Source organism: Saccopteryx leptura, chromosome 12, assembly GCF_036850995.1.
Source record: "Saccopteryx leptura isolate mSacLep1 chromosome 12, mSacLep1_pri_phased_curated, whole genome shotgun sequence".
Lineage (NCBI taxonomy): Eukaryota > Metazoa > Chordata > Mammalia > Chiroptera > Emballonuridae > Saccopteryx > Saccopteryx leptura.
Genome location: NC_089514.1, coordinates 47,317,314 through 47,343,811, shown reverse-complemented (window position 1 = coordinate 47,343,811; position 26,498 = coordinate 47,317,314). Strand labels below are relative to the sequence as shown.

The 26,498-nt window shown below is 38.1% G+C and overlaps 2 protein-coding genes across 3 annotated transcripts in view; one reads left to right on the top strand and one right to left on the bottom strand.

Annotated features, from left to right (window-relative positions):
• Window positions 1–213, bottom strand: part of LOC136383877 (collagen alpha-1(I) chain-like) — a 30,227-nt gene extending 30,014 nt beyond the window's left edge. Inside the window, exon 1 of the mRNA XM_066353786.1 lies at window positions 167–213. Coding sequence (XP_066209883.1) covers window positions 167–213 — 47 coding nt within the window. The remainder of the gene's footprint in view (window positions 1–166) is intronic.
• Window positions 214–414: 201 nt separating this feature from the next.
• Window positions 415–26,498, top strand: part of MAGI2 (membrane associated guanylate kinase, WW and PDZ domain containing 2) — a 1,711,587-nt gene continuing 1,685,503 nt past the window's right edge. For both annotated transcript variants that reach the window (XM_066354483.1, XM_066354482.1), the window contains exon 1: window positions 415–920. In XM_066354483.1, the coding sequence (XP_066210580.1) occupies window positions 620–920 (301 nt within the window). In that variant the 5' untranslated portion in view covers window positions 415–619. The remainder of the gene's footprint in view (window positions 921–26,498) is intronic.

Sequence of the window (26,498 nt, the reverse complement as noted above, 5' to 3'; positions counted from 1 at the left end):
CCGGGTCAAGCTGCCGAGGGAGGGAGGGAGCGGATCGGCGGCGAAGCGGCCCCAGCCGGCGCGCCCCCATCCCCTGTGCCTCCTCCCGCCTCCCTCCTGCCCGTACAGTGCAACTAGTACACACACGCGCGCGCACACGCGCACACACACACACACACACGCGCACACACGCACACACACGTCCGCCGCTGCCACTGCAGCTGCCGTGGACATCGGCTACCACCACACAGCCCCGCGCTCCCACTCGCAGCACGCAGGAGTGGCCGCGGCTTCGCTACCCTCCGTCCCCACCCCCACCCCCGCTCACTGGCTCCGCCGCTGCGCGCTCAGGCCGCCGCCACAGCTCCTCCGCGGCGGGGCCACAGCCTGAGTGTCATTCCAGGGACAGCGCCACCTCACCCGAGCTCTCCTACCTCTACCCAGCCGTCCCTCTCATCCTTCCCCGTCCTCGTCCACATTCCACCAAAAGAAGAGGGAAAGCACGGAACAGAAGGGAGAGGAAGGCAAAGTCTGCTCCTCTCACCTCTCGGCCCCCTGGCTGCTCCATCCTCCTTCTCTCCCCGTCAACACCCCCAGCCCCGAGGAAGCCCGCAGGAGCTAGGCGACCCGCCCCACTGCCATGTCCAAAAGCTTGAAAAAGAAAAGCCACTGGACTAGCAAAGTCCATGAGAGTGTCATTGGCAGGAACCCGGAGGGCCAGCTTGGCTTTGAACTGAAGGGGGGCGCTGAGAACGGCCAGTTCCCCTACCTGGGGGAGGTGAAGCCCGGCAAGGTGGCCTATGAGAGCGGCAGCAAGTTGGTGTCGGAGGAGCTGCTGCTGGAGGTGAACGAGACCCCCGTGGCGGGGCTCACCATCAGGGACGTGCTGGCCGTGATCAAACACTGCAAGGACCCCCTCCGGCTCAAGTGTGTCAAGCAAGGTGAGCAAAGCCTCTTGCTGGGGGAGGGGGGGTACTTTTCCGGCCGGTGGACCTCTCGGAGCGCGGGGCGATGGGAGGGTGGGCTCGCCTTGGAAGGGGGTGTGTTGCACGGCGGTGGGGTGAGGTCCGCAGAGCACCGGAGCAAGTGAGCTCTGCGGAGGATCGAGCGGGGTGCAGGGGAAGGGAGCGCGGGCTCGTTGTGGCGTACAACTTTGTTTGTGCAGTTAGACCCTCCCCTGTGGAAGGTGATCGGCCCTGTCTGACCCCAAGGTGCGGGCAAGCTCCCGGGGCAAATTGAACGTGCGTCAGTGGCATCGCCCGCAGTGGATGGAGAGCTTTCAGGGAAGGAAGAGAGGAAGCAAAGGAAGGAAGGAAGGAAGGAAAGGAGGAAAGGAGAGAAGGAAAGAAAGAAAGTAGGAAAATAGAGGGAGGGAGAGAGGGAAGGAAGGAGCAACTCTGACTGCAGGGCATCACCAACAGGGCGGTGGAGAGCTGAACGTGGTGGGGAGAGAGCACCAAGCCCGTCCCCTCGGTTTGGGAAACTGGACCCAGGTGCCTTGATCCGCAGCCGTCTCCTAGGGATCCCTGAGACATTATTTGACGAAGAAAGACAGGGACTGATTGCTTTGGGCGCTTTGACCGGTCTTCTTTAACTTTTTCCCTGCTTCACTCCTCTGTCCCCCTCCCCCGCCCACGGTCGTGTCATGTGGGCACCGCGCGTCACGTGCGCACTGACTAACACGGGCGCTCACCCCGCTAGCTGGCGGGCGCAGGCTCTCAAAGAAGGCGCGGCACTAGGCAGGGGCTCTAGTGTTGGGGGATCGGGAGGAGAGAACTGGTTATCACAATGTACTACTCAGGGGTTGTCCTCTTTGAGTGGAAGTTCTCTGTGGTTGGACTCTTCTCTGGCTTCGGACTGGGGGGAGGGGTCGTCAATCTGAGAAGGAGTTGGATGGAAAAGCTCAGGCCTGCTGCATAAATGTGCTTCATTTGAACTGAAGGCTGTGATGGGAATTTAGGAAGACTGAGATCTTGCAGAACTCTCACTAATTCTGTCTTTGCTTGAAAGAAAATTATAGTCTTGAAAGAGAAGAGTAAGATAAAAGTTTTCTGTAAAAAGAATGCCTTTAACTAGAGTGAAGTACTGTACCTTTGTTTACCTATGATTGCATAGGTTATTGCCCACGTGCACAGTTCTTGTGCTATATGTGCGTATGCGCATATTCTTATCAATGGAAAGGTTTGCTGGTGGTGTTACACTGTCCAGCCACAAAGATGGGGTTGAGCATATATCATTGCCTGTATTTTCAAGATTATCAAGAAATACTCTTAAGCAGATGTTCTTCTCTATAAAACCAGGTTTGAAAGTAAACAAGTGAAAATGATGCCTCAGGCAAAATTTCTTAAATGTAAATTGTGATACAAGAAAATGTTTTCATTGGAGATTCTTGAGTATTAATAGCTGATGTCTTGAGAAAGGCAAGTGTAAACAGTACTTAAAGGTCAACATTGCTCAATAATGTGTAAAACTGAAGAGTGTGAGTTAGGTAGAAAGGCAATTAGTATTTTGGTATTTTTCAACATGACACACTGGAGCTCAAATGTAGGAATTCATGTTGACTCATTTGATGTCATACTACTGTCTTATAAGTAGATATAAATATAAAGGTCTGGTTTGAGTCCAAGAAGTCCACTACATAATTAATGATCATGCCTTTGTTAGCAACAATCTTGTTAGTTGTAGTAGAAAATGGTTGCAAAAATTAATGTGAAGTTAAATTGGACTAATGATAGTATTCTAATGAGGAAGTTGATTGTCTTATTAGAGTTGCAATGATGACCACATTTTAATGTTATATTTATTCTAAGCTCTAGCTTTTGAGGTGGTTCTTGGCAAAATGTAACTCTAGCATCAAGAATATGTCCAGAAAATAAAGAAAGGAAACTATCTGGGATTGTTGGTAACTTCTATAAAATCCAGTGGAAAGACTTAACTAAAAAAAGTGAGGGCATGAAAGCTATCATTAATACATAATTGAAAAGCTATCAGGTAAAGAAAAGAATCTGTCGTGTGATACTCTACAGGACAAAACTAAGATGAATCTATGGGAATGTTCAAAAGATGAAGCATTTTTATCTTCATGAAGAAATTGAGCTTTATAACAAAGCTTCTGAAAATCTGGGGGCTATATTATGAGTTCATGAGACCGCCGTTAGTGTGTGTGTTCATGAAGAGGCCAAAGTGATTATATGCCATGGATTCCTATATAACAAGTATATTGCTTTTAGAACTCTTTGGAATATATGCTTATAAAGTGATATTTTAGGAGGAAAGTTCTTTTTTATTCTGTATTAACTCTCAGTTCTAGGCTTCCCTGGTCATTGATGATTGATGCTGGTAATGATGTTCACAGATTCCCCCCAGGAGTCTGATTCACCTACTGAGTCATCTTGGCAAAAAAATAAAAAATAAATTAAAAAAAAATTTATGGAAAATATAGTCATGTATATTTTCTAAATATGATGATTCATAGCTACTATTTCTTGTTAATATCGTCTTTTCTCTAGTCAAATTATAAATATTTTATTTACCACTGTAATCAAAGTGAAATTTCTAGCACCTTAGATGTAGTGCCTGTGTGTCTCGGATTTCACTATAGATTTCACTTGCTGAAAGAATTGATAGAAACGTTTGACTCGGATTTGTTTCCAGAGAGCTAATAAACTACTATAGCTGAAAAACTTAGACATGGTTTGTTTAGCAGTGGTATTTTTAAATATTAATGAGATAATTGATTTTTGAATTTTTATTTAAACATTGGGTATTAGATACAAGGTAGATTTTGCAAAGAATAAGAGACATTTGAATTACAAGAAAATTGATAAAATATGCACCAGACAAAACTGCATCATTTACTGGTTTTATTTAGTTGATTGGCTAATTTTACATTAGAGTTGTCATAATTTTAAATTATGATAATTTTAAAAAGGTTGAACTGTTTATATTTTAAGACATCTAAGACAAAATAGATGTTGTTTTTCTATATTATTTAAATTTCTTGAACCACTTTAAAAGACCCATTTAATTAAATTCAGAGGATTCCCTTTTTGATTTAAGCTGCTTTTAATCCAGAGTGATGAGTGATATAAATATACCATTTATTTTCACATCCAATTTTTTTATAAACTATGGTTTTTTAGTTTATAATAATAAATCTCTTTACTAAAGTATTTAATTCTAAATTATAAGTTCTCTTCTGTGATCTCAGAAATGCAGCAGACCCAGTTGAAGAAAGTTTTTCGAGTGATTTTGAAATCTAGCTGAAATGCTAAAAGGTTTTTTATTTATTTATTTTTCCTTTCTTTCATTTTTCTAAGTTTGATACTGGAGTTCACAGAAGTCAGGTATACAGATCATTGTGTCCTACATTCCTTGCACTGTGGCTGCTACTGCATCTAATACCACATTGGGACCTACATAGACTGGACTTATTGGCCCATTTAGGATCTTACAATGGAAAATAAAAGAAAAAACGATTTCTCATTCTTCCCATGTGGAAGAAGGGTCAAGTAAGGCCTTTGAAATTCAGTTCTGGAGAAGATATACATTGCACTGCCTCCTACTGCTCCTTTCAAATATGTCTTCAAAGGAAAATATCTACATTTATTGAGTCATGCTTTCTTTTTAACTGACATCGTGCTGGTATCATAGAGTTAAACCTCTATGCTTCTTTTTGTTTGGAAAGGTAAAAAAATTATGTCAAATTTTCTCCAGGAAAGATTGAATTTCCCCCATAGAAATTTAAGGTATTTGAGTTTTATTGACCAATAAAAAGTTGGTTAAACAATTTTTTCAATTAATTATTTTAGAATAAATTATCCTTAATGTTTTAAAACAAGGTTAATAAACAAGTATCTTTGAGAATAATTTATGGGAACGCTACTGTAGTTTTATTGGTATATATATGTAATTTAAATGATATGACCTTGAATGTTAAAATTGCTCTTGAAGGTTTTTATGTGTTTGTCTAGGGACTGAGGGTGAAATTACAGGTTAAGTTGTTTAAGTGACACCACCTCTGCTCTTAACATTTATACTGTGAAATCTTTTGATATATTTATTATGCTCACTTTCCTTTTTAGTTGCTTAAAACTCACACATTCACTTTCATGATGAATAAAAAGTTTTCACATTTGACGACCCTGACTGCTTCAAAACAATTGATTTCAAAAGTGTTGCAGACCCAGGTTGAATTATCCCTCTAGAGATGTGATGTGTTAGTGCTTAAATATACAGTCTCCCAATAGACTGCCTGGGTTTGAATCCTGAGCATATCACTTGTACTGGCTAGTTATCTAGCCTGGGATAGGAATAGTACCTTCAGAATATTAAATTAGCAAATCATTTAAATGATGTAGCATTGGCAAAAAATAAGCATTATGCAAATATTAGTAAATGTTATTTTGAACTTATTGGTTATTTTGAGTTTGTGACATAATAAAATGTTTTTAACTTTCAAGGTATTTTACTCTTTGAAGACTACCTGAAAAATATGAAATGGTTGACTAATAATAATTTACAAGTAATCTTTTTGAGACTTTTCTATAGAGTAAAATAAATGCTTTACTTTGAAAAGCATTAATGTGAACAGCAATGCCATTAAGTGGAATGGAACATACTTTTACCTTTAAAAAATAGTTTCCACTGATGCTGCCTTTATGTAAAAGATCTGCTGTTTAATATTTATTTTATACTTTAGCCATAGTTTATTTTCACCAAGTAATTTATTTCCTTTGCACCTATATCTTTTCTCTTAAACAGTTGGTGAATGCAGTGGTCCCCACCTATCGCGGGGGTTAGGTTCCAGAACCCCCACCTGCAACAGGCAAAAATCTGCGAAGTAGCAACCTTATATTTCTTTTATTATTTATATATATTTTAAGACTTTGTAAACCTTTCCCATACTGTTATTAACCTTTTACACACTCTTATAAACGCGTCTTATGCTTATTTTACTGCAAAGATAATTAAAATAATAAATATATAAAAATACCTATATACTGCAAAATCCCGCAATATACTGGAAAAATCCGTGACACAAAATTAGATATATACAATTTAAAAATCTGCGATATAGTGAGACTGCGAAAAGTAAACTGTGATATGGTGAGGGAAGACTGTATATTGAATCATTTCCTCTAGGCTTGACAAGCATAGAAATCCTATTAGAATTCACTAATATTAAGTTTAGGAATTTTTTTATACTTCTTACACATTACTGTAGGTAGAGACCAGTATCATCATTTTTTTTTTTTTTTTGTATTTTTCTGAAGCTGGAAACGGGGAGAGACAGTCAGACAGACTCCCGCATGCGCCCGACCGGGATCCACCCGGCACGCCCACCAGGGGCTACGCTCTGCCCACCAGGGGGCAATGCTCTGTCCCTCCGGCTCTGTCTCGACCAGAGCCACTCTAGCGCCTGGGGCAGAGGCCAAGGAGCCATCTCCAGCGCCCAGGCCATCTTTGCTCCAATGGAGCCTTGGCTGCAGGAGGGGAAGAGAGAGACAGAGAGGAAGGAGAGGGGGAAGGGTGGAGAAGCAGATGGGCGCTTCTCCTGTGTGCCCTGGCCGGGAATCGAATCCAGGACTTCTGCACGCCAGGCCGACGCTCTACCACTGAGCCAACCGGCCAGGGCCCAGTATCATCTTTTAAGACAGAACTTTTACTTCTCAGCTAAAAATCAAATGTCTCATGAAGAAGAGCAAAAACAAAATAATTCACAAATTTTCACAACCAACCACGTATGATAAAACTACATAAAAATTTATCCAGAAGTTTACTCTCCATTTGTGAGAATATCAATAGCTCAATATAAATAATTCTCTATATTAACACTTCCAAGAAGCAACCAACAATATATCTACCACCAGTCCCCTGGTGATTTTAGCATTTTAGCTAAATAAATTCTATTTTAGAATTCAATAGAAACCTCTGCCTTGAAGCTCTAGTGTCTAATGTTAAAGTCTTAAAATATTTCTTAGCTACAATCTGGCTATTTATCATGATAAAACATGGGACAGAGCTTGCAATTTTCTTAGTATTGTGACTTTTAGAAAATTATTTATTCCATTCCATTTCTGGCTCCCTCTTTTGTTCTCAGTGAGGACTGGTGTGAAATTTCCTCTAATAAAAACAAATTATAGTTAATGTTATATAGATAATCTAGTGATAGGTTTATAATAACTGAACAGTTGCACATGGATATGCATTTACTAAAAACAGTTTTAAATGCTCATATTGTCACAGGTAATAATTGTTTTCATTATTGCATTTTACTGACATGTTATCAACTCTTTTTAAAAATACTTCATTTGGAGATTGATATTTTAAAAAACTGAAAAATGTGTGTTAAGTTAAATATATATATATAGTGTTAATTGGTTTATATATTCTGGAAGAAACAGAAAATGTTTCCTTTTTGAGAACTGATTGAATATTAACTCAAATCTTTCCAATGAATCTACTCTCAAAAATCTACTAGTGTATATTTTAAATGAATGATTAGATTTTTTTAATATTTGAAATGATTGTATGGCTTGATCAACTTTGGGAAAGATTTTTTTCTTGTAATTGTTACATGAATTCATGTCTAGTTTTGTCATTTTCAGTCATTTGGGTTTACTTTTTAAAAAAAACAACACTGTCAAAACCGTGGCAGTCATCATTTAATTAATATTATAATACTAGTAGCTCAAAACAAACATGTCAAAATAAAAACTAACCCTTTGTAGTGTGAAGTAAAAGATATGTATAAAATATTTCTTCCTTCCTGTCTTCCTTCCTCCCTCCCTCCTTCCCTCCTTCCCTCCTTCCCTCCTTCCCTCCCTTCCTCCCTCCCTCCCTCCCTCCCTTACTTCCTTCTTTCTTTTTTATTAAGTGTGAGGTAGGAAGGCAGAGACAGACTCTAGCATGCACCCTGACCAGGATCCACCCAGCAAGCTCCTACCAGGTGATACTCTGCTCTGCTTAGCCACAGCTTTTTTTGCTCAGCAACCAAGCTATTTTAGCGCCTGAGATCAGGGCCATGAAGCAATCTTCAGTGTCTGGGGCCAACCTTGCTAGAACCATTCAATGGCTGCGGGAAGGGAAGATAAGAGAGAGAGAAGGGGGAGGTGTGAAGAAGTAGATGGTCACTTCTGTGTGCCATGACCGAAATGGAACCCAGGACATCCACATACTGGGCCAGTGCTCTACCACTGAGCCAACTGGCCAGGGCAAAATATTGATTTTTCTAATGACAAAAGTTGTGGGAGAATTTCTTTGAACCTCATAACTGTCTTTAGTGAAACTCATGCATATGAAATCAGCTTTTCTTTTTTCATAAATAACCATGGAGTTTATTAAGTGACTGTGAAATGAAGCAGGATAAAGCAAAGTTGTTTAATTAAAAAAAATGGGTCATGGCTGGATAGCTCTGGTGATTAGAGTGTAGTCCTGAAGGCCAAGGTTGTGGGTTGGATCCTTAGTCAGGGCACATAAAGAATCAACCAATGAATGCATACATAAGTGGAGCAATAAATTGATCTCTCTCTCTCTCTCTCTTTTTCTCGCCCTCTCACCATCACCTTTCCTTTCTCCCCTTCTCTTTTTAAAAACTCAATAAATAAAAAAGTACACTTTACCTATTTTCCCCTTTACATTGTGTTTAAAGAAACATTGAAGAAACATGAATTTTTCAATATTACAATGAATTATTTATGTTGCCATAGATTATGGGTAGCATAAAAGCTGTTTTCACTTTAAATGCCACTTAAGAGATCACAGAGAATGTCTGAATAAAAATGTCAAGTGCAGAAACAATCATTTTTTCATTTTGCAGGTGAGCAGTGTTGTTTATCCTAACAGTTTGTTTTGGTGTACACAGGAAAGTACATACTGAGCTGGAACACAAGGATATGTACAGACACAGATTAACCTAGCAACACACAGCAGCCTGTCACACTCTGACTAGCTGGGTTGCAAGCACGAGCACACTGTAGAGATACGAACTGTCCAGGGAGCATCTGTGAGGCACTCGGATTCGTCCACAACTGAGCCGGTTACTGTCTTTCAGTCTGTGCTGTAGGACAGTAGTCCCCAAGCCCCGCGCTGCTGACCGGTCCGCAGAGAAAGAATAAATAACTTACATTATTTCTGTTTTATTTATATTTAAGTCTGAATGATGTTTTATTTTTAAAAAATGACCAGATTCCCTCTGTTACATCCGTCTAAGACTCACTCTTGATGCTTGTCTCGTAAGTTCGACAGTTATATTTAAAAATACCACAGTTTTTACGCCGGTCACATAATTTTATTTTGTGCATTTATCCGTCCCACCCTAAAGGCCGGTCCGTAAAAATATTTTCTGACACTAAACCGGTCCGTGGCCCAAAAAAGGTTGGGGACCATTGCTGTAGGATATTAAAGTCTCTTACTTAGAAAAATTTTATTTTAAAAAGAGCAGAAAATTAGGCTTAATGGGTCATTGAAATCTCCCACACTCTTTATTTCCAAAAGCACTTGAACATGAAAAACCATAATTTTAACTTTCTAATAAATCCAGGTACTTAGTGGATGGCCATTTTGTTGGTGTTAGGACTAGGGTCTAAAGAGAGAAAGAGGTTGGTCTCTTTCTGGAAGAGCAATAATGTTATCAAGATGCTCTTACCCATCTGCAGATAAAAGTCTAAATCTTCTTAGCATTTTCTGAAACATTATCTATAGCTGGATCTCTTTTGGTTAGAAGAGTGTATAATTTCCGTTTCTTCAGCTCACTGTAGGAGAGTCACTCTAACATCACATTTGTTCTGCTTTATGTATACATGAAACGCACACACATATACACCTGCCTGTGGGCACACACACACATTATTCAAACACTAAGATTTGATGCCTGTTTTAAAACCAATAGTACCAGAAATGCATTTATGCATGTGAGAATACACTGTTATTTTAGAAGAAGAGTTACATAAAATTATTCTATGTATGACAAATCTAGCTGAAAAGTTTAATAGTCAACTATTAATTTTTAAATGTGGGTGGTATTTTTAATCCTTATTAGCTCTGATAAGGAAAGATCATAAAGATATAATAAAATTAAATACCTCAATGATTTCTATATTTAATAAATATTAATTGTTAAGAAGTCATATTTAGTAGTTTGTATTTTGATTATTTTTATTTGCAAAGCCAAATGGCTGATGGTCTGCATAATGCCTATATAATGTCCTAATGTTAATGTAACTAATGAAGGAGTTAAGATAAGGGGCACACTTATTCATAAACTTGATAACACATTTTCAGAGTGGTTTAAACTTTTACTGGTTTAGGTTTCTCAGAGTATGAGAGGTTTGGATCCAACACACTATATATGGTATATTACAATTTGAAAGAAGTATTCATTTAAAAATAAGTCATAGTCATGTGCCACATAATTATGTTTCCTTAATGATGGCTGGCACATATGATGGTGGTCCCATAAGATTATAATGGAGCTGAAATGTTCCTTTCAGCTAGTGATATTGTAGCTGTCATAATTTGTAACACAAAGCATTACTCACATGTTTGTGGTGATGCTGGTGTAAACAAACCAACTGCACTATCAGTCATATAAAAGTACAGCACATTCAATCACAGCAGTAGGCTAATCATTGGTTTACAACCTTTTTTACATTGAGAGACTGGTGAAAATCAGAGAATTATTTCAGGGACTGTTAGGCAGAAACTGCCCTGAGTGTAAGTGAATTTGACTAGGATTATTGTGTCTATAATCTTCATACAACATCAGGGTGGTTAACCCTTTCGCAGACCAGCACAAAATTTTTGGTGGACTGGTCACGGAACAGCGGTTGAAAAACACTGGGCTAAACCATCTGGGTTTGTGTAATTACACTCTATAAGATTCACACAATGATGTAATTGCCTAACAATGCATTTCTCAGAACATATATACCCTTTGTTAAGCAGCTCATGACTGTAAACAATGTCTAACTTACAATTGTTTAGCTAAAATACAGGTACTGCTTTTGCTTACTGAGAAATTTAAAATGTTAAAAAAAAAACCCATGAAGCTTAATTAGAAGGAACCTAAGAGAGTTTGCTCTGAAATGAAGAATATAATATTTTGAATTATATTCATGTTTTAAATTTGAAGTAATTTTTTATATATCAACTTGTTATGGAAAATACTTTATATGCATTTTTAAAGTATAAAGAATTTATATATATGATAAAACCTATTAAAACATGTAAAATTAATATTTTTGATAACTCAAATAATATGCTAATCTACTATATGAATCAAGAAAATACCCTTTTCTATTCTCATCTCCAGTCTCCCTCTTAAAATTAATTGGAAAATCATCATTATATAGTGTGAAGAGCATATGATCACCTTTATTCTTAGAGAACTTGATTCTTTTCACATTGACTAAGGAGATGCTTTGCTTCATTTGAATGTGTTCAGACAGACATTAGAAAGCCACAAAGTTATTAGAGATTTTAGTGGTTGCCTACCTGGAATACATTTCTTCTCTTCCTCCTCCCGACAGAATACTAGTTTGTGCAAGTATCCACACGTGGATTTGCTGCTGTGCCATGTGTCTCATATCAGGTTGGCCTTATCTCGAGGGGTTAAACTTAGACTAGTCTAAACCAAGCAAGGTAATTCCATCTCTTTGCCACTGTTTGTTTTAGGAAATATCTTAAAACCAAATTCTAATAAATGAAAAGTAATATGAAGTGTTTAGAGATGTTCTGAGAATTCTTTTTAGTTATTGTAATAAGACCCCAAACAGACCTGTTCTGTAGATGTCGCTGCACACGGAGGTGCTTCCTGGAGCAATGGCAGATGTCCTCACTAGTGGAAAGTAGAGGGTTTCTATGAAAGCTTTTGTAGCTGAAATGCTGTAAAATTACAAGCACTTTTATTCACATATATGGAAAAATGTTTTTAATGTTCTCAGACCCAAAATTCAATGCATGCACACTATTTTGTTCATCACTATTGAAACAGTTATGTCTAGTTTTATGCTAAGTGTAACACCCTTAGGAACTCTCTTTGGCTTTTCTCATTTATCTTATTAATGGATGCACAAAGTAAGTTGCATAAAAAATGTTGCAACTCCATTCTTGCAGAGCCAGAATTCATTTATGTATTATTCAACAAATATTTATTGGTAACCTATTCTGTAACAGGTACTAAACTAGGGACTGGTGATAAAAAGGTGAATAACTCGGCCCTGGCCGGTTGGCTCAGCGGTAGAGCGTCGGCCTGGCGTGTGGAGGACCCGGGTTTGATTCCCGGCCAGGGCACATAGGAGAGGCGCCCATTTGCTTCTCCACCCCCCCCTTCCTCTCTGTCTCTCTCTTCCCCTCTCGCAGCCAAGGAGCAAAGATGGCCCGGGCTCTGGGGATGGCTCCTTGGCCTCTGCCCCAGGCACTAGAGTGGCTCTGGTCACGGCAGAGCGATGCCCCCTGGTGGGCAGAGCATCGTCCCTGGTGGGCGTGCTGGGTGGATCCCGGTCGGGCGCATGTGGGAGTCTGTCTGACTGTCTCTCCCCGTTTCCAGCTTCAGAAAAAGACAAAAAAAAAAGGTGAATAACTCTTCATTAAGATATCATCTGGCCCTGGCTGGTTGGCTCAGCGGTAGAGCATCGGCCTGGCGTGCGGGAGTCCTAGGTTCGATTTCCAGCCAGGGCACACAGGAGAGGTGCCCATCTGCTTCTCCACCCCTCCCCCTCTCCTTCCTCTCTGTCTCTCTCTTTCCCTCCCACAGCCGAGGCTCCATTGGAACAAAGATGGCCCTGGCGCCCGGGCGCTAGGATGGCTCTGTGGCCTCTGCCTCAGGTGCTAGAATGGCTCTGGATGCGACAGAGCAACGCCCCAGAAAGGCAGAGCATCACCCCCTGGTGGGCATGCCGGGTGGATCCCGGTCGGGCGCATGCAGGAGTCTGTCTGACTGTGTCCCTGTTTCCAGCTTCAGAAAAATGAAAAAAAAAAAAAAAAAAAAAAAAAAAGATATCATCTATGTCCATAAGTAGTTCATCCTGAAGCATGTCAGTGAAGGACAATCTGACTTTGGGCGAGGGGTATGCAACATAATTTAATGACAAGGTAACCTAGACATGTTTTCTTTGAATATATGTACCCTGATTTATTAATGTCATCCCATTACCATTAATAAAAATTTATTTAAAAAAAAAATCATTAAGCTGAAGTTTCTTTCTTATGCTAATGGTACCTTCCACGGTGATAAGAATAGAAGTTTGAAAAAACAAACAAAAGATTGTGGAGAAGAGATATGGGCTAAGAGTTCTTACTATTCTACATCATGAATTTTAGTTTAAGTAGTTACAAAAACTCTGTATGTATATATTGTTAATGTGCTTATATTCCAAGCACTGTGTTAGGTAGTGACCATAGGAAAGTGTAAATCTTGATTCCACTCTAGGAGTTTCACAGTTCAGGTTAAGGGTTAAGAGCATGGAGCTTTGGAGATTAGTGTGAATCCAGTAAAGGCACTGCTTCATACTAGATGTCAGTTGAAGAAATTATTTTATATCTCTACACAGCAATTTCATCACTTTGTAAAATAGGAATCATTACAGGACTACTTCATAGAGATATTATGAGAAGTAAATCTTATATTACTTATAATATGCATAGCTCAGGGCCTAGAGTATAGAATAGGCCATACCACATATATATCTATATGTTTGCCATTATTATAATTATATATACTATATTACTGTTCTCTTTGGTCTAGTAATTACTATAAACATAATTTTTCAATATAATAAATGTTTTAAAAGACTTGTGCCTAGGGAAGGGCAGCTGGTCTTCTAGCATTTCAAACAACATTTCATGGAAAATACTTGAGTAGAGACCAGGCAAGGAATGTAGGAGAGCTCTCCCAGAGAAAACATGAAGGCATTGATAATGAGAGTTTTGAGAGTGTAATAAAGAGTTTTCAAGTACTAAAGTCTGGAGTTTAATGTAAATAGTAGTAATAAATGAGTTTGGGTGATTAGATGTGGGCCAGGCCATAATATAGAGCTGAAGGCTGTGTTTGTGCAGTGCTTACTACCTGTCAGCAGTGTTCTAACCACTTCACCAATGTTAATTTATTTAATCTGCACACTACTCTACAAGGTAGGTACCATCATTATCCTCACTTTGCAGATAAGAAAACTGAAGTCTAGAGAGTTTAAGAAAGTTGCACACAGCCACAGAATAATTAGCATGGCCAGGATTCAATCCCACTTAATGCTCTCAATCACTATGCTAGCTTGCCTCTCCTTGTTTGAATGGTTTTGAGAAGAGAATTAACAAAGTCATATTTGTCCAAAGTTTTCCCAATGAGATGAAATGTAGGCAACATTCATGGAAAACTTGTAGACAATGATGAGACTTAAAAGAGGTGGAAGATACAGGAAGAAAGACCAATTAGGGGGTTACAGAGTTACCCAGAGAAGAGGTTTTAAAGGACAAGAGGGGACTGAGTCAGGAAATGTGTAGATGGTAAAATTATCAGTACATATGATTAGTTAGAGACAAGAAAACTAAGGGGCAGATTTGGGTAGAAGGTAATTCCATTTGGGATATATTTAATATGAATTACCTGGAAAGAATGAAAGTGGTAGGCAACTGAATGTACCAGCCTCAAATTCACAGGAGTTGTAGGGCTGATGGCACAGATGAGGGAATATGAGATCATCTGATGAGAAAATGTAAAGGCCAAAAGAACAAAGAAATGTTGTGGCATCTACATTTGAGGAAAAGTCATGGGAACCCAGGAAGAATGCTAAGACTATCAACAGAGCAGTCTTAACATTAGTGAGTGGTCAGAACTTCAAAACATAGTAGGAATGTAGAAAGATGACATTTATAACATTTCCATTACATTTGGCAAAAATGGAGGTCGTCATTTTTTGGTGCCATTTTATTGGAATGGATAGTTCAGAAAAGCCAGATGTAATGGGTTGAAGAGCAAATAGGAAATAAGAAAATGGAAACAGCTTCTGCATTTTACTCCTTCAGGAAGCTTGCTAGTAGCAAAGGGTAATGGACATGCTCTAAGGGACGCATGGTTAAGGGGTAAGTGTGTGTGTTTTTGTGTGTTATGATGGGAGAGACTTGAACTTGAATTTCTGTGTTTTGCCACAAATATATTTTATTCTTTAAATATATTAACTATATTTGTTTTGTGTTTTGCTAAAGCTAAGTCCTGAGAATCAATTAATAATAATGGTCAGATTCTAATCTCCAAGAATACAGAGCGGAAGGAGAGGCAATCATCTAACCTTAAAATGATTAGTTTTAATGGAATGCTGCAGGAAGAAACATACTGCTTTTAGAGCACATAGCAAGGAAAGGAAGAAGCCGAGGAGTCTGATATAAAAAACTGTGGATCCAGGAATAAAAGGACTTAATGATTCCAGCCCCAATTTCATTGCTATCACTTCCTTGTGGGAGGATTAAATTTATCTGAGCCTTAGTCAACTCATATGTTGCAGGGTTGTTGTTAGAACCAAAGAGATAATTCATGTGGAAATTTCTAAAACTTTAGTGTAGTTGAGTCGGAAAGTTTATTACTTAGAGATGGATGATCATGGGGTGGGTATGAGTGGGGGAGTTCAGGAGGAATAGGAAGGAAAGCAGTGAGAAGAGTATGACCAAAGGTGGGAGTGTGAAAATCACCCTACTGTGCAGAGGACTAAGTACAGTCAATGAGGCTGGAGAAAAGTATGCCTGAATACTCCTGCTGGTTGCTGAAGATGTTTTCCAGAAAGGAAAGTTGGAGTCATATCAGGGATTAAATGAAAACCTTAGAAACCTTAAATAAAAATTTAAAGAATTTAGGTATTATTTTCTAGGTGATAAACCAAGTGAAAATGTTTGAAAAAGGAGGAATCATAATAAAAATTGTTGGGGTTTTTTTCCTGATATTTTTTCAGGAGGACAGGAAGGAAATTTGGCTTGTAGTATGTGTTGAGTGGAGAAGGAACTGAGAGATAGCTCTGACCAGACAGCTCCGTTGGTTAGAGCATTATACTGAGTTGTGAAGGTCGCCGATTCGATCTCATGTCAGGGCACATACAGGAAGGGATCAATGTTTTTTGTCTTTTTCTGTCTCTCTCTCTCCCTTTGTTTCTTTAAAATCAGTAAGGAAGAAAGGAAGAAAGAAGGAAGGAAGAAAGGGAGAGAGAGAGGGAGGGAGAGAGGGAGGGAGGGAGGGAGGGAGGGAGGGAGGGAAGTAGGGAGGGAGGGAGGGGAAAAGGAAGAAAGGAAGGGAGGGAGGAAGGGAAGGAGGGAGGAAACAATAGAACAAGTCCTAAGATCTGCTATCAGTAGTGAGAATGGAAGGACATGAACTTGAGAGAGATCTTAGAGACAAGATAAATACAAATTTATCTTCAGTTGAGTGGAAGATAGTGTTGAAGGGGAGACAGGAGTGAAATATAGCTGTGAGGTTTCTGACATGGGGTTGGGTGTGTGAAGTAGAAGAAGATGCCATGAAGTAGAGATTAAAATTTAATCTACATGAAAGTGGCTTTGGGCTGTTTTAGAAATTGAATATTGCTGTCTTTGACAACTGCAGAAGTGGCAATAGAATACTTTCAGTATGTTTTAACTTTTAGCAAATAAGTAATATGATTATATTTATGAGATATTTATCAGTGATATTTTACTTGCATTAATTTAGACTGCGCATTAGAATTAGAGATAGTGAGTTAAGAAAATTTGGTTATAAAATGGTTTATATTTTATTTTTATCAGATTTTTATATTGCTTTAATTGCTATTATTTAAATAACAGAGTGAGTAAAGAAAAATGAGTGCTGGATATTTGAGTAGACTGGAAGATGGCACGGTTCTGATGTTTAAAGGTCATGTACTCACAGAATCTTTGAAGCTGCAGATTGGAGAGTTGAGTGATACTGTTTTAACATTGGTAGTTGTAGCCCTTGAAGAAGCGAGGTTCTTCTTAGAAGAGCATTGAGAGTGAGAAGAAGCCAAAAATGGGACTCTGAGGAATACCTATATTTAATAGGCCTGCATATATATTATTTTTTTACTTAGTACTTACAGTTTAGTGGAGTGGGTAGAGGGAAACACACATCTTTAATAGTGTTCAGATCAATGTTCTTAAACTGGTTCTTCTTAATGTATATCACATAGGATATATTTACCATATATGGATTTTTAATGTTAGTGTGCCACTGTTAAGCACTGAAGATAATGTTTCTATGTTATTAGCAGGTCACGTGCAAATCAACATTGGAGCTCTGCCTTCAGCAGTGCTGCCTTTATCTGCAGCAGTGTGTTTTTAGTCCTAATTGAGAGGTTGCAGAAGCTAATCAGTGCCTCACTTTTTGATTCTCTGAGGCACCATTTTGAGGCCAAACTCTGACTATTGCTGTAGTAATTATGAACTTATTTAGAGTAAACCCTGAAAATTCAAACTCTTCTCTAAGTTTTACTAGAAATTCTTCATTTAAAGTAGGTTTGTAATGATTTACCTTTCTCAAACATATAAAATTATTCAAATGTTTCCATATGGCAATGGATGTAATAAGCATCTTTATGAACACTCAGAAATTTAGTTCTTTCTTGTAGGGAGCTTCTCTAGATCAAGGTCCCAGAAATAAAGTATGGAATATGTTGAATTGTGTAATTGTTATATAAATTTGTTAGAAATTAAAAGAATAGCACAAACATTCCAATATTTTATCAAAATTGATATGTAAGTATTAGATTCAGATTCTCTTCTTTCTTAATATCACAACAAAATAATTGCTCATTTTCATTTGTTATAAGAATGGCTTGCCAATAAAGTTACCAAATGTGTCACTTGCACTAGACCTGGAATTCATCAAGGATAGGGAGAGCATCTAAACTGTACATATTTCCACAGTACCTGTAATGATGCCTGGAAATATGTAGAATGTTTAGAAAATATTAGTTGATTGAATGAATAAATGATAAAGCTCATCTTTCCCTGAAATACTTGATTTATTTGAAACACATTGTGTTAGTCAAGGTGTGTGAGATAAAGAGAGAGAGAGAGAGAAAGAGAGAGACTGACTATAGGTATTGTCTCCCATATTTGTGGAGCCTGACAAGTCCAAAGATATGCAGAGTAAGACTGCAAACTGGAGACTCAGGAGAGCCAGTGGTGTAGTTCCAGTCAGAAGGCCACCTGTCTTCAGGCCCAAGAAGAGTCAATGTTTCAGTTGTTAATTCTGAGGACAAAACTGACATCCCAATTCAAAGACAGGCAAGAAGAAGTCTCCCTTTCTTGGATCCGCATCAGCATTTTTGTTCTGTTCAGATCTTCAACTGATTGGTCAGGGCCCACCTACATTAAGCAAGGCATTCTGCTTTACTCAGTCTGTTGATGTAAATATTATTATTTTTTGTTACAGAAATGAAGAGAGAGACAGAGAGAGGGACAGATAGGGACAGACAGACAGGAAGGGAGAGAGACAAGAAGCATCAGTTCTTTATTGTAGCACCTTAGTTGTTCATTGACTGCTTTCTCATATGTGCCTTGACTGGGCTCCAGCAGAGCAAGTGACCCCTTGCTCAAACCAGCAACCTTGGGCTCAAGTCAGCCACTATGGGGTCATGTCTATGATCCCACACTCAAGCAAGCGACCCCGCACTCAAGCTGGTGAAACTGTGCTCAATCGAGATTAGCCTGCGCTGAAGCCGGTAATCTCGGAGTTTCAAACCTGGATCCTCAGCATCCTAGTCCAAAGCTCTCTCCACTGTGCCACCCCCTGGTCAGGTTCAATGCAAATGTTAATCAATCCAAAAATACCTTCACAGAGACAGCCAGAATAACATTTGACCAGATATCTGGGAACCCTATGGACTCATCAAGTTACTGTATAAATTAGTCAACACACATTAACAACCTCTGGCCATAATTAACAAACATTATTAGTATAGCCATTTTAGCTTCTAGTTATACCCTTAAAATATTTTTAAATCTTTGAAATAATTTATTTATACTTACAGCTGTGTGGAATTTAAGTAGTATGTTAAATAGTTTAGCAGTGAGTTACCCATGCCTACCTGATTCAAAACAATATAAAACTGGTAAAAAGCCAGGTTACTGAATCGATTATTCATCAACATCTAAGAGACTTTAGCTGCTAATGACTGAAGCAGAATGACATTACTACAGACCTCCAGTGTCAAAATGCAGCTTAGAAGTTTAGTTAGAATAAGAGAGTTTCTTTTTTGGGGAGAATTAAAATGGCTCTTTTGCTCCAAAAAGGAGATTTTATTTAGAAAGAGAATTGTTTCAGGTCTTTGAGAAGAGAAAATCACTCTATTTGATAACTAAGGAAAATGTAGAGGTGATAGATTAAATAGTTTATAGTAAATTAGTGATAAAATGGTCTTCATGAGCCATACTTTAGAAAACATGTTTAAATTGTCTGAGTAATCAGAAATAAGAGTTCATTCAACCAAGGAAATCACAGTACACATTTTATGTTGAATATATAAACTTTTTCATTTTTTATGTTCCACTTGATCTTTTGATTTATTTGGTCGGTAGGTAAATCAACTAATTTTCTTACTCTTTAAATTTTAAATATTAAAAAAATTAATAAAATTTAAATATTAATGTGGCAATCTCTGAAGTTATGAATGTTGAACTTGAAAATTTATGTCTAACTTAGCCCTGTAATATAAGGATTGCTGAATTTATTTAGGTGCATTTAATAAAAAATATGAAGAGTAATAATCATCATCATTGCTTAGATTGATCACTTAGTATAATCTGGTCATAGGTAGTATCTCATGTGACCAATTTTTCAAAAAGGTGAGGCTCAAAGGGTACAGACAGGAAAGAATTAGTTGGCTCTCGAGCAACATAGAATTAAACTTCACGGGGGTACACTTACATGAGAACTTTTTTCAATAAATACTGTGAGCGTATTTTTTCCTTATGATTTCTTAAATAACAGTTTCTATTTCTCAGCCCACTTCATTGTAATATCATAGTATATAATATATAAAATATGTATTAATTGACTTTTTAGGTTATTGTTAAGTCGCTGGTCAATATTAGGCTACTAGTAGTTAAGTTTTGGGGGAGTCAGAAGCTACCTGCAGGTTTCTGAGTGTGCAGGGGGATAAGTATCCCTGAACCTAGTGTTGGACAAGGGTCAGGTTTATTTTCTCTCACTTACCCCTGCCTTATCACAGACTGCACGGCTCCACCTTATAGCTGTTTTTCACTTTCATGTCTCAGTATAGCCTCATTTTGGAGTATGAAAGAATGTAGTCTGATTGAAATATAAACTTTAAACTTGCATTCAATTTAAAGGTCTCCTATGTTTTTAATTAATCAACCAATTAATTTTTTCATTGTCACTGACATAAGTTATGTTAATTTCAGAAGTACGATACTATATAGTGGTTCTCCGTTTAAATAGGGTGGTGCACAAAGTAGATGTACAGTTGTTTGTATGGAAAATAATGCAACCGTGAAACTACTTTCCCCACCCGGTATACGTTACAAAGTGGTCACTTCTAATAAACACCTGTCACTGCACAGTTATAATATTATTGTTGTACATTACATCCCTTTGACTTATTTTATAAATGAAGTTTGTGCCTCTCACCTATTTTTTTTTGAAAGAAGTAGAGAGTGAGAGAGGTGGACAGACACACAGGGAGGGAGAGAGATAACAAGTATTAACTTGTAGTTGTGGCACCTTAGATGTTCATTTATTGCTTCTCATATGTGCCTTGACTGGGGAGCTCCGAGCCAGTGGCCCCTTGTGCAAACCAGTGACCTTTGGGCTCAAGCCAGAAATCTTGGGATTTAAGCCAGTCTCTTTGGGCTCAAACTAGGAAGCATGGGATCATGTTGATAATCCCACACTCAAGCCAGCGACCCTGAGATCAAGCTGGTGAGTGTGCTCAAGCTGGTGACCTCGGGGTTTTGAACCTGGGACCTCATGGTCCCATGTCAATGCTGTATTCACTGCACCTCCACTGGTCAGGCTAAATACCCTCACCTTTTATAACCATTCCTCCTACCTCTGCCCTAACAACCATCAGTTTGTTTTCCCTATCTCTGTTTATTTGGTTTTTTTGTTTTTAAAATTCCACATGTAAGTAAAATATGACATTTGTTTTTCTCTCTCTGACTTATTTTAATCAGCATAATAGGGCCATCTAGGGCCATCTATGTTATCGCAGATGACAAGATTTTATTCTGTTTTATGATTAATATTCCATTTTTATATATACTCCCACATGTTTTTTATCCATTCACCTAATGTTGGGCAACTGTATTGCTTTCATATCTTCGCTATTGTAGGAGTGTATATATCTTTTCAAATTAGTGTTTTGTTTCCTTCTGATAAATATCCCATAGTAGAATTCTAGGTCATATTGTACTTCTATTTTTATTCTTTTGAGGAATCCCCATACTATTTTCCACAATGCCTGCACTAGTTTACACTCCCACTAGGAAAGTAGGAGACTTCCCTTTCACATCCTCACTCTTTTTTATTGTCTTTTTTTTTTCTTTTACAGAGACAGAGAGAGAGACAGAGAGAGGGATAGATAGGGATAGACAGACAGGAACAGAGAGAGATGAGAAGCATCAATCATCAGTTTTTTGTTGCAACACCTTAGTTGTTCATTGATTGCTTTCTCAGATGTGCCTTGACCGTGGGCCTTCAGCAGACTGAGTAACCCCTTGCTTGAGCCAGTGACCTTGGGTCCAAGCTGGTGAGCTTTGCTCAATCCAGATGAGCCCGCGCTCAAGCTGGCGACCTCGGGGTCTCGAACCTGGGTCCTTCCGCATCCCAGTCTGATGCTCTATCCACTGCACCACTGCCTGGTCAGGCTTATTGTCTTTTTATAATAGCTGTTCTAGCAGGTATGGGATGACATCTCATTGTGGTTTTTATTTGTAGTTTTCTGACATAGCAGAAATTAGTGTTGTTGAGCATGTTTTCGTGTTTGTTGGCCATATGTATGTCTTCTTCAGAGAAATGTCTGTTCAGCCCCTCTGTCCATTTTTAATTGAATTTTTAAAAATATTGAGTTTTATGAGTACTTTTATTAATTTTGTTTTGTTGATTGATCCATTTGCTGTTCAAAGCTTTTTATTTTTTAAAATTTTTATTGAATTTATTAGGGTGATATTGGTTAATAAAATTATATGGGTTTCAGGTGCAAAATACATCATTTGTATACTGCATTGTGCGTTCACAGCTTCAAGTCGAGTCCGCCTCCATCACCATCTATTCCCCCTCTACCCGCCCCATCTCCCCTCAACCCCCTTTGCCTCCTACAATCTCCACACTGCTGTCTATGCAAAAAATAGAAACAGACTCATAGATAAGAGAAACAGACTTATGATTGTCAGAGGGGATGGGGGTTAGGGGTATTGCATGAAATAAATGAAGGGATTAAGTGAAGAAAAATAACTCAAAAGCTTTTTAATTTGATGTAGTTCCATTTGTATATTTTTGCTCTTGAACTCCGTCTCTATCAGAAACTCAGTAATGGGAGAGTTTAGTGTGGTCTGATACTCTGTTTGCTCTACCATCACCCCCCCACACACCTATTTCTGTCTCCTCAGAGGTCCAGGCAAGGAAGGAGAAAGAACAAAAAGAAAGGAACAAAGGTTTATTAATTCAGTTCTTTTAAATCTGCCCCTCTGTGTCCTCTGTTATGTCAGGAGTCCAGATGCTGGCTTTCTGTTGTGGATCACGTGTGTTCTTCAAAGATACTCTACCTTCCTCATCACCTCTGCATGCCCACTGTGTCTGCTGCAGCATGTCGGGACAGAGGCCATGGGCTGTGACCTCACCTCTTGTAGTTCGGCTGTCAGCTGCTGCCCACTGCATTACACCGTCAGGGTGTTTCTTTTGCTATCCTCTTGGTCCAGCAGGCAGCCCTCTTAAGCAGGATCATTTCAAGAAAGCTGTTTTCACATTATCTTTTTTCAAATATTTTTTTTAATAAATTTTTATTAATGATAATGGGATGACATTAATAAATCAGGGTACATATATTCAAAGAAAACATGTCTAGGTTATTTTGTCATTAAATTATGTTGCATACCCCTCGCCCAAAGTCAGATTGTCCTCCGCCTCCCTCTATCTAGTTCTCTGTGCCCCTCCCCCTCCCCCTAACTCTCTCCCTCCCTCCCTCCCATGTCCTCCATCCCCCCACCCCTGGTAACCACCACACTCTTGTCCATGTCTCTTAGTCTCGTTTTTATGTTCCACCAATGTATGGAATCATGTAGTTCTTGTTTTTTTCTGATTTACTTATTTCACTCCGTATAACGTTATCAAGATCCCACCATTTTGCTGTAAATGATCTGATGCAAATATTTAGTCTTCTCATCTAGGCTATTGGGAGTGGTTATCTCTGGACTAATTTTGCCATGAATATATAATAACTTGCTTATTTTCCATTGTCTTAAGTTTTGAAGCCTTAGCTACATTCCAGAAAAATAAGAAAAGTCCCGCTTCACATTTAATTACATTCATTTAAGGTTCAGATTAGCTCTACGAGGAAAGGGATATTTATTATCCCTGTTAAACATGAGCAACTAAAGTATAAAGAGTTGCATTACTTTTCCAAGGTCACTTATGTTGTTCAAGGTCACTCACTGCTAAGTGGCTGCTTGACTTAAAGCCCATATTCTTACCCACTTTGCTATATTGCTAAAGCAGAATAAGACAGAGTCTACAAGATTAAGAAACCAGTTCCTTAGCTAGGTCCCAAACCACAAAGCACCCAAATGTGTTACTTTTCTTGTTTCCTTAGCTAAAGTTTCAAACTTTCTGATAGAAATAGCATTCATTTCCTTTCTTCCCATCTTAGAATGATTTAGTTGCTTCAAAATAATTGCTGATTTTCAGGCTGAAATTATAAGCATCTTAACTTGATCTTAGCCAAATGGCCGAGAACTGATTGAAATCATAGAATCTTAGAAGTGTTATAATAGTTCTTATTCTGCTATCTCAATATTGTATAGCATACACCATTGGCAACCATATAAATACTACAGTAAAACTGTGTTAATAGACAAGGAGAATCAAATTCTACAAATGAGAAAGAATTAAAATTCTTCTAACAGTGTTTTTATGCTTTCTGAATTTTTAAACAAACATTATATTGTGAACTTGAAAGTTTATTACATTATCATTTTATGGAAATAATTTCCTCAGAAATCAAATAGTTTGTATTTTTTCTTCTCCCTAAGAAATTGTTAGTCTTACTGCTACAGTTGACATAAATCTGCTACTTGTTTACACTCAGTGGCATCCAGATACATTATAAATATTGCATTTCTAAAATATATCTACTTGTATTGTAAAATGTACAGTTGGGGATTTGGCTCCAAAGAACTGTCTTATTTCAGGTGTTTCATTCTGGTATGCTCATGTGGAGCTTGTATTTAGTATTCCTTGAGTTGCAGATTTATTTCATCTTGCCAGCAGCATCAGCTATTTACTTCTGCTGGTTCCAATTATTATGATTATTTCCAGCCTGAGTGAAGTTTGGCAAAAGAAAAGCTATTCCCTCCAGCTAACATTCAAGCTTATCAGTCTTTAACTACAGAAATCATTTATTAATATTTAGAGTTAGCACTTTAATATTGATTTTGGTATTCTTTGGTATTGCAGAGATAAACCCAAGTGTGTGCAGGGCAGTTTAATATTCTGACATTGCATGGAAGATGGTTTTGGTGCCACTGATATATTAAACCATTGGCCTTTTCTGTTAGAGCTAGAGGGGAGATACATTTGTATTTGTTGAGTTCTGTGATATACTTGCATATGTAATATATGGAAAAGTAGAGATTATAAGCATATATGTGTTACTACACACCATATAAACAGTATTTGTAGCCTGACCAGGTGGTGGCACAGTGGATAGAGCGTTAGACTGGGATGCAGAGGATCCAGGTTTGAGACCCCGAGGTCGCCAGCTTGAGCGCAGGCTCATCTGGTTTGAGCAAAGCTCACCATCTTGGACCCAAGGTCACTGGCTTGAGCAAGGGGTTACTCGGTCTGCTGTACCCCCTCCCCCTGATCAAGGCACATATGAGAAAGCAATCAATCAACAACTAAGGTGTCATAACGAAAAACTAATGACTGATGCCTCTCATCTCTCTCCGTTCCTGTCTGTCCCTATCTATCCCTCTCTCTGACTCTCTCTCTGTCTCTGTAAAATAAAGATATAAATAAAAATAAAATAAAATCAACAGTACTTGTAGTTTGATTTTAGAGACGGTTAGGTGTTTTTTTTATAACCCATGCCTGGAGCCCACAGATAGTTGTATATGTTGAGATTGTGGAACTGACAATTGAGTAGCAGTCAAGAAACTCGTTCATATAGGTTGCTACACTGCTCACAAAAATTAGGGGATCAAGGAATGTGCAGTACTCTAGTACTTTTAGCCTTTTGTATGGTGCATTTTCACCAATGAAATAAAAGTTGGTTTGGCATTCATTTGCATAATCAAATAACTTTCTTTGACTTGTTTGCTTTTCTGATATTCTTGTTTAATAAAATAAAAATCAAATGCTTCTTTTTTTTATTGCTTCATATTCATTTTGAAGTATCTCCTAATTTTTGTGAGCAGTGTATTTTCCTCATGTTTCTTTGGTAACATTATGCCTTTACTTAAGGACTCGAAGGATATGATAAGAACCTCTAAGAACTTAACTCATTCTAATAAACTCAAAGATTCAGTATGAGGAGAGAATAAGGTCAAGAAAGGCATCAAATCATTGTAGATGCTTACTTTGTGTCATTTGTTTTCATGTAGTCTGAACTGCCAAGGTTAACTAAAAAATTCTATAAGCTCTTATTTTATCAAGATGAAGTAAAGAAACGACTAAGTGCAAGAGACTGAGTTATTTATGCTCATTTAAACATTTTTAAAAAGATTTTATTTATTTATTTTACAAAGTGGGGGCAGAGCAAGAGGTATGAATTCATAGTTGCTTCACTTTATTGTTCATTGCTTGTTTGTCATATGTGCCTTGACCAGACAAGCCCAGGGTTTTGAACTGGCAGCCTCAGTGTTCCAGGTTGGCACTCTATGTACTGTATCACCACAGGCCAGGCAATCATTTAAACATTTTAAATAGAATATTTTCTATTTATATTTTCTATTTAACAAATGAGAATTTATGCCAAGTACACATGGATTCTTTGCAATAAATATCTTACTTTATTTATAGTTTTTTTTAGAAAAATATTCTCTTCCATTTTGAATCATTTAGCTTCAAAATAAGACATTTTTCTAACTTTCTGTATAGTGGTCATTGATGGAAACTTTGTTTTATTGGCTAACACCATTTTTTTAAAGCTTTTAAAAATAGATGGCATTTTTTGTTTTAAGTTATAATCCCTACTTCAAAAAACAAACAAAAACACCCCCAAATATTAACTTGAAAATAACCTTTAAGGCCAAGTACTGACTCTTCTTATTTATCTGGTAGATTTTTGGCTCTGTATTCAATGAAA